Source organism: Lepisosteus platostomus, chromosome 4 (genome assembly GCF_059453375.1).
Source record: "Lepisosteus platostomus isolate fLepPlt1 chromosome 4, fLepPlt1.hap1, whole genome shotgun sequence".
Classification (NCBI taxonomy): Eukaryota; Metazoa; Chordata; class Actinopteri; order Semionotiformes; family Lepisosteidae; genus Lepisosteus; species Lepisosteus platostomus.
In genome coordinates, this window is record NC_142614.1 from 25,460,830 (window position 1) to 25,474,773 (window position 13,944).

At 38.0% G+C, this 13,944-nt stretch overlaps 1 protein-coding gene across 3 annotated transcripts in view; it reads right to left on the reverse strand.

The window, feature by feature from the left end:
* The window catches only part of tln1 (talin 1), a 131,623-nt gene that overhangs the window by 60,456 nt on the left and 57,223 nt on the right, over positions 1-13,944 (reverse strand). For all 3 annotated transcript variants that reach the window (XM_088629185.1, XM_088629183.1, XM_088629184.1), the window contains exons 4-17: positions 9,927-10,024; positions 9,036-9,165; positions 7,851-8,003; positions 7,611-7,753; positions 5,914-6,041; positions 5,462-5,522; positions 4,473-4,577; positions 3,559-3,714; positions 2,804-2,905; positions 2,253-2,329; positions 1,846-2,026; positions 1,399-1,512; positions 881-989; positions 170-378 (exon numbers count right to left, since the gene is read on the reverse strand). In XM_088629185.1, the coding sequence (XP_088485311.1) occupies positions 170-378; positions 881-989; positions 1,399-1,512; positions 1,846-2,026; positions 2,253-2,329; positions 2,804-2,905; positions 3,559-3,714; positions 4,473-4,577; positions 5,462-5,522; positions 5,914-6,041; positions 7,611-7,753; positions 7,851-8,003; positions 9,036-9,165; positions 9,927-10,024 (1,766 nt within the window). The remainder of the gene's footprint in view (positions 1-169; positions 379-880; positions 990-1,398; positions 1,513-1,845; positions 2,027-2,252; positions 2,330-2,803; positions 2,906-3,558; positions 3,715-4,472; positions 4,578-5,461; positions 5,523-5,913; positions 6,042-7,610; positions 7,754-7,850; positions 8,004-9,035; positions 9,166-9,926; positions 10,025-13,944) is intronic.

The window sequence follows — 13,944 nt, forward strand, 5'->3', positions numbered from 1 at the left end:
ATGTTCAAAATTCTAGCACACGAGAACATTCAGAATGGTTTCATTTTTCTAGTACCACCATGGTAATCTTGTTTTATGACTCTCCGGAGGCAAAGCATGCCACACTATTAATTAAAAGCTGTTGTGCATCATGCTTCGACAGTATGTTGAGGAGGTACAGTGGTATTACCTCCGTGCTGGCTGGCTGCGCCGTCTTCAGCATGTCAGACACGGCACAGGCAAGATTCTTGGCAGCGTGAAGGAGCTGCTGCCCGTTGCCGCCCTCGTCCTCCATCAGGGCGGCCAGCAGCTTCACCCCCTTCGACATCTCCGTGAGGTTGGAGGAGATGGTGGTCACCGCACAGCCCACTGCAGTGTAGTCGGTGTCTGCTGGGTCTCCTGGAAGAGACGAGACGGGGCTCAAAGGCAACCGCTCTGCCCTGGACTGAACATACTTTCTAATGCCAGGTGTAAAAAGCCCTTGATATGGGAACCTGATCACTGACCACTTTGCTGAGACATCTCTGCAAAAGCTGAACGACACCTTTGATTCTGCCTAAGGCAGTGGGATTGATACAGCTACTCTCCGAATTAAAAAAGGGGCTACATTGCACATAACCTTCCATAAGCCAAAACTGAATTGCAATATTAATATTATAGGATACCATACAGGACATGAATAATAAAACTGTATTCTGGCAGAGTAATTGTACATTTTTTGGCAGCACCAGCACCTTGGAACAAAAGTTGAAACTGGAAAGGAAGGAACAGAAAAGCACTGTCCTGTAGTAACTAGTATAAGAGGAAACAACTCATCTGATAGTACTGCAGATATGCAGAGACACTGCGAACTAGAGGAAACTTAAGACAGCTCTTATTGCCTCGAGAGAATCCGAGGTACCTGCAGTGAGGTTCACCACTGATGCAGTTCCGGCTGTGATTGCATCAACCTGGGAGTGGATCTCATGTTTTGATTCATCCATTTTGTTTCTACGCCAGGCCTGAGAGGCCTGATAAGACACAAGAAAAAAGGCTGCTTACATTTGTTATCTCTGTTTAAATGCTACTGCACTGGTAACCTAATACATTAATGACAGTGTTCAAACAGGTTGCCACAATGAAGTTTTGTAATAAAACATAATACATAAAAAATACTGCTTAACAAGTCGTTTCTTTTTCTAGTGCTTATCTAACTTGAAAAAAGAAGCGGACCTTGTCATGGCTTAGAATCATTCTTTTGAAGCTTCTGAAGATGACAGTCAGACGAGTAAAAAAATTAAGATGATTCAAAAATGTATTTCAAACCTAGAAAACTCTTTGAGCTCATAAATCATTTTTCAGACACAAAATGTGAAAGAGGTAGATGTCCTCTGAAATACAGCCATGAAAATGTGGGATACCAGTAAAGGTGTTACTCACAGCATCAGTCCCGAGAGGAGGCAGAGTGTCGAATTCATCCAGGGAGGCCTGTGCAGCCTGAACAGCCTGCATGCTTGAGTTTATAGTGCCGGTGAGAGCCTGCTGAGCCGATGTCTGAAATGGATACACAGCAGTATCAAGTACAAAGCGCAACAACAATGAAAAGACAGACTAGCAATGATAGACAGGTCTAATTATAGTGGGGTCTGGGGAGAAGGAAACTTGTTAAACATTGAACAATGGCTCTTGCTTTTCTTGATACCGTTCAGATGTTATGTGTTAAAAACAAAATAAAAATCTGATCTAAAAAAATTAATTGAAAACCTAAATCATTTAGATTAAAGCAATAACTTTATTATGGGGGAAATGAAGGGTGTCCCTTTAAAAGGCTACACCTGGTTTTGGGTACCTTTTCCAAAAGTACTGTAATTGCCCTGAGTTCCTTACCAGTGGTGGCATGTGACCTCTGTGCATCTGTCCGCTGGTGAACTGCTGCTTGGCCTGGGGCATAGTGCCCACCTGAAAGCTTTCAGGTCCACCAGCCCCAGAGCGCATGATGGCGGGCAGGGCCACGGAGCCGTGCTCCACCTTCCCCATTTTGTTGAACTGCTGCTGGAGGACCGTGGACCTGCAGCAAAATCACCCCTGTGTAAGTCACCATCTAAGCGCTCGACTGAGAAAAAGCTAAACTGATATTTTTGTTTTATATATTTAAAAAATTGGATTGTAAACATCACTACAGCAATCGCTTAGGCTTTTCTCCAAGCAAAACGGGTTCCTAAGATTACAGGAGTGAAACTTCATCACAACATGAAGGCATGAGGGGAGGTAGGGATTGAGAATCTTTGACTTACTTTTTGGGTGACACCGAGTCCTCCAACATCGTTGATTCTTCATCTCCCTCTAATCCAAAGTGGTCTTTACTCTTTTTCTAAATCGAGAGATGACAAAGATGTCGGTTTGGAACAGGTATAATGTCATTGCAATTAAAAATCGTGTCCTATAGTGACTTGACAAAACCCACACTTTCTTTTTGCTAAATCTGCTAGAAGTCAACTGCATGAAGCAAGGGAACAGCACTAGGAAAGATAACACCCTAAAGCTAAATCTGCTATCTGCAATTAAGAGACATAAATATCATATTTTCCAAAATGTTAGAGAGCAGTCACTATTGACAACCAAAAGCAAAACTTAACTTTTGTTTTTACACCAGTACTTTTCTCCTCACCATTTTGTGAATGACTTGGATACTTGAGTGGCTTAAACAAAAGACTTTGACTTCATCTGGCAGGGGCTGCACAACAAGTACATTTACTACTACAGTTGTACTGTACTACAGTGCCCAAGACATCATACAAACTTGCCACATGCAAAAATAGGATTGAAACATTATAATATAAAGTACCTTTTTAAGAATGATGTCAATGTAGCCAGCTATCAACTGTGCAATCTGTTCACCTTCAGTTGTCTGGACAGAGTAGTAACCATCTTGGTAATCACCAAAATCCTGAGAAGAATCACAAATAATTTATTGCAATCTAGGAACCAAAATCATTAATTATTTTATGAGTAATCTCAGACAGATACCTCGCTCTGAAGGGATAATCCTAATGAATGATTCACAAAAATGGATAATGAAAATCTGCAATGGATAAGGTCTTCAAAGATTTTGGAATTTCTTCATTTTACATGTTCATTTCTACTGTACATTGTTATTAGCCTAGATACAGACCATTAATACTATTGCTGAATGAAAGCACTAGAAGTGTCAGCTCTCCACTGTTCTGTTTCGTCAAAGTTGAATACTTCTTATACAATGACTTAATTAAGTGATAAAAGCTTCACTGTCCATGCAGTACATGACTTCATCCTACTGCCCAAGACTCACTGCAGCTGTTACAACTGTCTGTAAGAATTCAAGAATTCCAGAAATTTACTGACTGCAGAAGATCACAGAAAAATGCTAATATCCATCAGAGAAGATTTAAACTTTTTGGAGTGGTGAGCCTTTCTCTAAAATCAACAATATTCAGTTCCAACAAACTGAAAAATACAAAGCAATAGAAATGCCCAAAAACAATACACTGTGGCAGTTTTGTCTTTGTTTTCTTTGCCAAAGTGTGGAAAATTACAGTTGTTTTTCTGTTAGTCCTCCCCTACCAGAGTAAAGCTCTTGGGTGAGGCAGCCCAGCGCTTGATGTTTGTAAGGCTCCATTCTTGTATCACCTCCTTCGTTTTTTCATCAACTCTCATCACACTCTCTTTTGTGATTCCCAGCAAGCGTGGAACCAGTTTGTTTTTTCCTTTCATTTTCTCCTGTAGGAATAACACTGACATTTAGGAAAAATGCCACTAAACAGCATGACATTTATTAAAAGCTTTATGTTACCGAATGCACCAGGAGGGCTAAAAGGAATTTAACCTTTCACCCCCATTTCAGCCACAACTTCCAGTACTACAGACACCACCTGCAATGGTGTCAGGATTGTCATTAGTGGCCATGCAAATGTCCATTTACCAGTATAACATGCATACACAAAAACTTATAGACATAAAAAATTAGAAAAGGGGATTCAAGATTCCCTAAAAAATAAAATAGTTGAAGTTTTATTGAAACTTGGAGCTTGGACTGAAGATGGTCAATACACGAAGGCAATACCAAGTACACAGATTGAAGGAGTCAAACCACAACGCATTTGAACTATTTGCCTTTGAATTATTTGATAGGGATATTTATTTCACAGATTTAAGCTAGACCTACAGCTGTCCCTCTTATGGAGCCCACTATGTTGATTCATTTCACTCACCTTTATGTACTCAATATCAGTCATGCCATTTGTTTTCATAAATAAACATGCATTTATAGATTTGCTCATTGCTTTGCAGGTGGAATCTGAAATTACAATGGGTGCCTTTAAACTTCCAGAGCCTCTTGTCAGAGACCTCTGGCTAATGTTTACATTTTGATTTGCTTTATTTGAACAGTACACAAATATGTACAGCAGTTTCTGTTATTAATAACTATATTGGCTCATAAGGAATGAGGAAAGTGGAATTTTTTTTAATTTGCTTACCTTTACAAGAAAGAACGATACACCATAGGTTTTAAGAGATCTGGCAAGTTTGACGTAGCTTACTTTTGCTTCAATTTCTGTCATATTTTGACAATTCTTGTGGGCCTTTCAAGAGAAAAGCAAGAAGATTACTTCAAAACATCACTGTCTTTCTTTTAATTCTTTACTCATCATATCTGATTTCATTTCTAGAACTTAATTGTTTGAATACTTCAAAAGCACATTATTAAAAAAACCATTTAGCACTAAAACAGCTATGTAAATTAAAATATTGTTAAAAATGCTGTGAGACAGCACACTGATCTAAGTAAACTTGAGTAGACATGCAACATTTGATCTCTCCCATTACTTCTTTCATTGTAATATCAATCAATAACAAAATCAATACCAACACCCAAAATCAACACCAAATCAATGCTTCAGTAGACACCGAGATGCATTACTGAAGCATTTTTTTCATCACTTGTACTTTTCAAGGTAAACATTTTGCAAGTAGTGCACACTTAAAGTGAATGAAAGTTTTCATATGGTGTTATAGCCATGATGTTATCTAGCCAAACTGTTGCCATTGGCATTAAGTAACACAGGCTTTGGAAACGTTCCAATCAGCAAAGATCAGTTATAAAAAAGCATCTTTATTTGCAAATAAAATAAATGGTTACACCATGGATATCCCTTACAAAATGCTGCCCGAACTTAAATAATCTCATTTACAAGATATTTAGTAAACACAAAATTCAAAACAAATCAGTTTGGTCAAATATCAGTATACATGCAAGATGGATGTCTCTACACGTTCACTTCAAATGAGTCATAAACAACTTGAATTTGAGCCAGTAACTATCAAATCAGTGTAATCGAGCAATCTAAAAATGATTTATACACCAACAGCTATATATGATCAAATTTGGCCAAAACTAAAACATTCACTGCAAGTCTTAACCAGATGATCTTAGTTTGGTCAGAGTTGAGTGTGTCAGATAACTCACCTGAAATATTTTTTTCTCTCCTTTGTTTTTTATGTATTCTTTTGGTAGGAACTCTTTCAAACTGCAATGGGAAATCAATTTGTAAATACAGCCTTATTAAACATAAAACAAAATGTACACAGCATGTCCTCATTAGAAAACAAAACTCAAACTTATCACAATTTGTGGAACACCATTAGGAAGCTTGTTTCCTGTGGATCTGGTACATAAAAACACTGCATGGCTAATGTCACACTATGCGGCTTCAGGAACTTGACACACAAGGGAGCCATTCACATTCCCATTCATTCAACAGTACAGTGACACTCTGACCCCAGTTTTGCATGTTTTCCTTGTGTTTTTGCAATACTGTAATGCATATCATTTTGAAACCAGGCACCAGGGGATGCAATGCTCACCGCTTTAATACTGTATGTGACTCGCATAAAGGAGTAACTACAGCAATGACTCACTCAAGGAATCCTGGCTTGTGCTTCTGCTCATTGTGGTCTCCAAACTGAATTTGACACTGGTACCCAGCAAATTCGCAAGCCTTGTCAAAGGAGACAGGGTGGGAGCCATTCAGGATATCATCTCGGGCCTTGATAGGAAAACATATGAACAAACAAAACTATGAGCTGCTGTTGTATAACAATTTAGTGTTGACTGACTGATTGGTATCATAACCATAGATACCATCTTCAATGGTGGCTGAATTAGACCGTTTCTGTGTATTTTAGCCATTAATGTGTGAATATGCTCTTAGTGCCTAGTTAATATTTCACATTAATATTTTTTTTATACTACAATGGAAAACAACAACTACATTGTTGCATAAGTTTATTTTAAGCCGTATGCACTGTATATGAACAAAATAAACAACATGTTTAACCTATGGTTAACTATGGACATAGGAATAAATAAAAAAGTCCTGGAAATAAAAAACAAATAATGAAATAAGTGAGGACAGGCCAAGTCAATAAGGACATTATTTATATTGGCTTAATATATTGTTTCCAGCTGTGCTTATAACAAAGTTTAGAAAAGTTCTTTAAAGTACTTATTTTGGCAAGGACAACAAAAATCTGTGAAACAAAATTCTGTTTCCGTATAAGGAATAACTACCATAGTTCAATACTTCATGTTCCCTGAATGACCTGAAGACTCCAAGAAACTAAATAAACAAAGATTATTAACAATCTAATGTGAAGTCTTTAAGAATATGAGAATCATTTCAGCTGCAAAGTACTTCTTTTGCCACTTCAACAATTCATATCAGGAGTAGAGAATTCAATAAAGCTTTAGTTAAATACTAACAGTAGCATCAGAAGTTCAAGCAAGTGAGTGGGAGAGTAAGAGATTTTTCATTTTGTAATCTCCTAACAACCAGGTATACACAGGTTACATAAGGGAATGCCATTATAATGTGCTGGACATGCTGTCCATTGATCAACATCCTGGCAAATTTTTTTTAATAACAAAAAAGACATTTTATCTAATCTCTGCTGCGTCTAGTTATGAATATTTACAATGTATTTGATGCAGAGAAAGCATGGCTTAATTCTTAATAAACTGACAGCCTTGCTTCTCATTTTAAAAAAATTGCATGCAAGGGAGTTTTTAAACATTTTCTTAATGACTAACAGTCTAAGATGTCAGGCAATTTGCAGAAAGCTGTTTGGGGTGTAACACATTTCTCCACCTTTAGTGCAGTGATAAATAATGGGAGGTGAACATCTCATTTTCTGAGAGGGAGTTACTGCTGTTACAACACTCGCAGAGTTGCAACAAAACAGTTTCATCGCAAGCACGACTAAACTGTCACATGATCATGATACAAATGCCTAAAGAATACAGTACTGTATTGACAGTTTTAGTATTAAGAGTTAGTTTATACTGTATTTTGAATGCAGAATCCAATCCATGGCTTTTAGAGGAAAGACCACAGCATTCATTTCCCTAGTGAGAGCCAAATGTGCTTGTTCTGTTGTACAGTATGTACACACAGACTTAGGTGTGCAATCTACATATTAAAAGCTATTATCTCAGCAGAGCGAGTCTAGCCCAGGAACACCACAGATGGGTTTTTATTAGCTTCAAATCACTAACACAAACAAGGCTTCACACAGCATGACAAATCCACCACAGATCCCTGCCCCACTGACGCTACCTGGACATAAAGCAGGTTGAGCTGCACTGGATCTCTGGAGTCCACATTCTGATCGGAGTAGAAGAACTTTCTTCTAAGCAGCAGCATCTCCGTTTCCTCTACGCCCTGCTCTCGGAGGGTCCTTCCATGGTCCAGCCAGTTCACTGCAAATCAAAAGCCTTTTCAGCACCTGCTCTACACAGACCTTGGAGTCTGGTTCATCCACAAGATGGCCAGGAGCAGAAACCTGCCCATACTCACAATCATCGTCTGTGTGCAGCTTCTGTTTCAGCTTTTCCATCTTCTTGTCATCTCGCAGGAGCGTTTTGTCTTTTTTCAGGGTTCCTGTGTTCTCCTCTTTTTTCTCCTCCCCAATGTCGCGCACCAGCGAGTACTCATCATAGTTGGTAATGCCTGTGGTAATCCAGAACAAGAGGTGCTCAACAGGCATTGCAATTTGCAAGACAATTACCGTGGGTGAACTGCATTAGCACAAATGCTTTCCTGCATTCAGCCGGGCTGCTAAAACTCCTCTGCCCCGCGTGATGTCCAAAAATTAATATGAGAGTGGGAGAATGTCATATTCAAATTAATCTATTCATCTAAGAGTAAAACTGTTTGAAAAATTACCCCTACAGGTTATACTTCCGACACGTGCTGGCACACCACTTTCCTTTGTGGATATTGTAGGAAACTAAAAAACTCCTAAAATAGTTTTCTTGGAAGAGCTCTTAAAGAGTGAGTATCAGGGTTCTGAAAAGCACAACACTGCATTTGACAGGTTTTCAAACAAAATCTTGCAGTGTCTTGAAATCATTGCAGTACAATTCATTTTTCAAGACATCAGGTTCCTTTCGATACAGCAGGTTTGCATCTTTATGGTATCCTGTTGTTCTATCATTCATTTGGAAACATCTGACACAATGAAAGGATGAACAACTGCCTTAAGCCTTAAGATCACATCCTACATAGTGAATGTGTAGTGAGACATTTTGAAAGTGATAAACACTGGACGTCTAACTTCAAACAAATCTCAGGATGCACATAATAAAAAATGAACTGCAGAAATGTTCCTTAAACAGGTGTAGTAATAAATGGCCATGTGTAAAGCTATACCTGTCAGAAGCCTTGCTACTTTAATCATTACAGTTCTTCTATCATCACTTCTGAAACACTCGTCATGAAAAAAGATTATCATGTTGATGAACACATGCTAAACTGCATGAATTGTTTTTTTACTTTACTTTTCAGTGTGGATGGTGAGATGGAGAGTAGGAGCAAATATGCATGTGAATTCAGCATTGATTAAGATGAATTCACATGCACAGCTGAATTCAGGCTTGCGTTGCATTTTCCACTGATGAGGAAAAGATGTATGGTGCACACGAAAGAACGCACATTCTGTCTATGTCATTTTTTTCCCCCAGCCACAAAAAAAAATCTCACCTATCCTGGCACAGATGGTCATTAGCATGTCACAGACCGTTTTGGAATCATCCACCATGACTGTTTTCACAGTTCCATCAAGCATCCTGATCTTCAGGGGTCTCTGTTTCTTTTTGTAGTCTAATGTGTCCTATAAACAAGAATTCAAATACATCACTGGGTGATTTCTGTAGCAATCTTCTAATCTTATTTGCTTCTTGTCAAGTGGAAACCTTACCACCAAAAACTGTTGTAATTCTGAGGAAAGTGCTTGGATTTCCTTGTACCCACTGAAATCCAAAATGGATCATGCTATCTCAGACAAAGTACAGCCAAATTATACAGCAAATAATAACCCTGTTGACTTACTGGAAATATTGAAAATATAATTCCTTTCACTTATTTATGACATTTCTCCAGCTAAGAAACAAACCACTTTGTAACCCTTAGGTTAAACATTTGCTGTATAGCTATTTGTAGAAAGGACATTATCAGAATCATATAACAGCGTGTTCATAATTCACTATTTCGAAGAGTGAAGCATTTTAATTTTGCATATTTCCAGCACAAATGTTCCAAGATAATGCAAGACAAGACAAAAAAAAACCTGCAACCTGTGAGGCCTTTAGGAAAGTGTTCCATTGTCTGGAGGTGGCTGTGGAAACTATCAGCTCTCACGGGAAAAACTTAGGTGGTTAAAGACACCAGTGCATATGATGCCAAACAGCAAGTTGTTGCTGTGAAAGTACAAAGTATTCCAGTGGTGTTACTGTATGTTTAAATTAACCTTTTTCACAGCAACGATGAGAGATCAGCTCTTCGCAGCCTCGTTTTCAGTCAGACTAAGCAGTAACAACACTCCAGGCAATACATGCCTTGACTTATGTTGCAACAGGTTTAGTACAGACTCACCCCATTCCTCAGCATGTAATAGTCAAGCGCCTTCCCAGCCTCCAGCCAGATCCCTTTTTTGGGGTCTTCATCTGACAGGAACAATCCGTAATCATTAGCTGAAAGGGAAGAAAAATGTGCATTCCTTATCTACTGCCTTAAAGGGATGTCCTCAAGAGCCTTGTCTGCTTTTGGCGCTCGTAGGGTATTTCTGATTAAGACACAGGGTTAGAGGTTCAAAGAAGAACTTAGCAGAAGTGCCTTGACAAAAATAAAAATGAGAACAGACAAAAATCAGTATAAACATAACAGAGTTAAAGATAGATAAAAATTACAGGACAAAATCTCGCCTGAAACATAGTCACCTACAAACTGCTGAGAAAAAAAAGATCTTTCACAGAACATCTTCTCAACTGCCACTCAATGTTCCTAAAGGGGAGATGGAACTATAATCCCAAAATGGAGAGAAAAGATTCCAGATTCCCTGTTGGTTTTGCCTGAAACATGGGATTCTCTATCCACCTATTATCATAAAGGTGCTAATTTTTGATAAGGGTTAGAGCAATCTGGAACATATGCCTGAATCACAAGCCACAGGATGGGACCATAGCCTATACAGGATACTACCACTGCAGTGCAATAACACACATACAGAGGACCAGTGTATAATACACCAACTAACCTAGCCAACAAGTCTTTGGAAGATGGAAGGACACTAGAGCACCTGCAGAAAACCCACAGGAATGTGGAAAGCATGCACATTCCAAACACAAGGTCCTGCCCCAGCCAAGACGTGACCCCAGGACCCAAGATCTAAGCCACAACAGAGCTCACCACTACACAAATAAGCCACCTACTTGTGGTTCTTAAATCAGAAAAATAAGACAGCAATGTTAATATTTAAAAAATACAGTGAGTTGCAAAAGTGTTTTCTGACTCTTGCACGGTTTTCACATTTTGTTGATTTAAAGTTTTCCGTCATAAGAAATCAAAGCAGAACTTAATATTTGTTAGATATACACCCTACTCCACATATTAAAAGCAAAAAGCCAAATAATCTAAAAAAATGGATAAAGTTTGTTTTGTTGTCATTAATCTAAAGTTAGGTGCAAAAAATTAATGAGACACAGAGCAGAGCAGCCTCTATTGGTGTGCAGTAATATTGGTTCACGGGCTTTCAGAACAGACTTATTACTGTAAGATCCCTCAGTGAGGTAGTGAATTTTAAGCAAAGATTCCAACATGAAGACCAAGACCTGCTTTATGAGCAGTCAAAACCTCTCAGGGATTAAATTAAATTAAGACTCAGATCAGGAGAAAGAAACATTTCAAACAAGATTCTCTTGGAAGAAAAACAATCTGCAAGCTAGAAGGATGCTCACAAAAAATGACACTCTGTTTTAATTACTATACACATGCACATTTAGTTTTTTTCATTGGAAAATCAATACATTTCTGAATTGTGACGTTTGTCATATGACTCTAAGGCACTTGTTAGATTTCTCTTCACAGCAGATGGTGTGGTCGATCGTTACCAAGGAAATTGATTAAGTCTTACAAGATGAGCCAAGGGTGGACCCTTAAAAACAATGCTGTATAGTATGCTGTCATCTGGGTGGAGAACAGTGAAATCATAAGGCCTCTCATTTTCTATATTAAGAATATCAAATGCATGGGTCAACAACATGTTGTTTGAAAATGCCACAAGAGACATTTTTACCACACAGAATGTTTAGAGCATTCTTTCCTTGCTGATTTACTTCAGTCCAACTTCCCCTTTTTACATGAAAGTCACAAATACGGAAAATTAATCGTTTTTATGTGGTAATACTAAACAGTAATGTGAGAAATGTTAGGTATGAAGTAAACAAATTATTTCTATAGACCATAGGTCATTAGCCCCTGTGTCTGGGGTTTTAACTGGTTTGTCTGACTCATCACACACCCATCATGAATTTTATGTTCAATCCCGTTCTCTTCCATGCATGTTTAATTTTGCAGCATCTCAACTTTAACACTGTTAGAATAGAACATTCTTTATAATTTTTCTATACATTAAGAGAACCACATTATTAGTTGAACAAATAATGCCTATTATCACCGTGATCTTGAATGTCCACAAAACTCTGTTCAACAAGCTGAAGCTCACTACTGCCTGAAAATAAGGTTTCTGGAAATGCTTTGGATCTCTAGTGAAAGAAGTCGATACACAGTGTGGGCTAAACAATTTTGATTGCATCTGTCAACACTGGTGCTTGACATTTAGCAGGTAAAATGCAGCAAAGCTTGTTTAAATTCCTTTTAAGATTATGAAATGACAAATAATTGGCTGAAATTACTATGTTTTCTAAAGAACATTGCAGATGCAGTCTGAGCTGTAACTGCTGGCATATTCAGAAAGGATAAATGCAATTTAGAAAACATTTCCCCTGATTTGGACAAGACATGACGGATGTTTGTGACAGTTATCCTACCATAGGAAAGTTGCTCAAGGACAAATTTACTGAACAAGCCAAAAGACTGATGAAAAAAGTTATCCAAAAATGAGAATCACAGCTTCACTTTGTGTACGCTCATTTCTGTTTGAATGATTTATAAAAAGCAAACCTGATGAAGTAATGTCATCTGTAATATATACACAGTCTTTTGAATTTGTCCTATTTAAGAGGCACTGGTTTAAAAACATCTATCAGATTATGTCCTTCAAAGGTGCTAAGGTTATTGAGGTGCTAAGCTTATGAAGCTTCATAAAAATGGTGAAACACAAGCCAATTAAAAGATGTCAGTTTGCAGTAATGTAAAATTCCACTTTAGTGATTACATTGAATCTGACTGCTACCATTCTAAACTGTACACCAGCCTCCAGCAGTACTGCAAAGATCGATTTGTTTTTGTACTGAAGAATAAATGCTGTAGCAGACTGAATCGTCATTGAGACAGCAATGACAGCAGTGCTTTTTGACCTTTATTGTATCCGAGCTAGCATATAATCAAGAATATGTTCCACACATCTAAAACAGCACCAGAAAATGCTTATGTGCCACAAAACGGGGCATTTCCTGAAAAGTTATATTCCTTCTTTAAGAGTTTCAGAATAGATAGTTCAGCTGACACAGAAAAAGATGCACACTGCTGTTCTGTTTTACATTTATGGGAATATTATCTTGAAAGAGGCTAAACTTAGTGAGATGTTCTACAAGTTCTTGGATTTTGACATACTGAAATATGAAATTTTTAAGAAAAACGTTAAAATGTTTGTATAGAAGCTACCACGTAACCAAGTGTCCCTGACCTAGGAGCAATGGAAATTCTAGTGTGTGTGTGTGTGTGTAGGCACACACACCCTTATGTGAGAGTGTGGCTGTGGTCTGTCTCTGTCTGGAATTTATCAAACCACTCTACAGCAGGGATGTCATTCTGGTGTCCACAGTCAGTACTGGCAGTTTTCAGAAACCTTTTTTTATTTCCTGCACTATTGGCATCTTCTTGAGAGAATAAAACCAGGAATCATCTAGTTGTTTTTTAGTTTGCTGCTCCTGCTCCAGGCTTTTTTACCACTTAATTCCACCAAAAATTTGAAAGCCAGTCATCCCTGACATACTTCAAGATGGTAATTTAAAAGTGTATTTGTGAATAAAAAATTGAATGCATCAAACAAGGGAATTAATTTAACAATAACTGATCCCACAGGATTCTAAGTAGCTTTAAGGGAAAAGCTTGATATTTTAAAAAATAAACAAGAGACATCCACTTGATGTAAGCTTTCAACTGCTTAGTAACAAGGGTGGAGGAGTGAATTATTACCACCAGACTGACATTTCTGCAGCTTTAGGCATTCTGAAAGTCCAGAAAGCAAATGGGAAAGGAGAATAGGGCAGGACATTAACATGAGTTCTCACAGACACATAGCAGTTCCCATTAAAAGAGGCAGGGTCTATGACAGGAAAGGGCATGCAAAAAGTTAAATGGGATTCTCCAGATTTTGCAATTTCATACTTTCTTTCTGAAGCGGAAAACACTGCTTATTAACAGAAAAAAA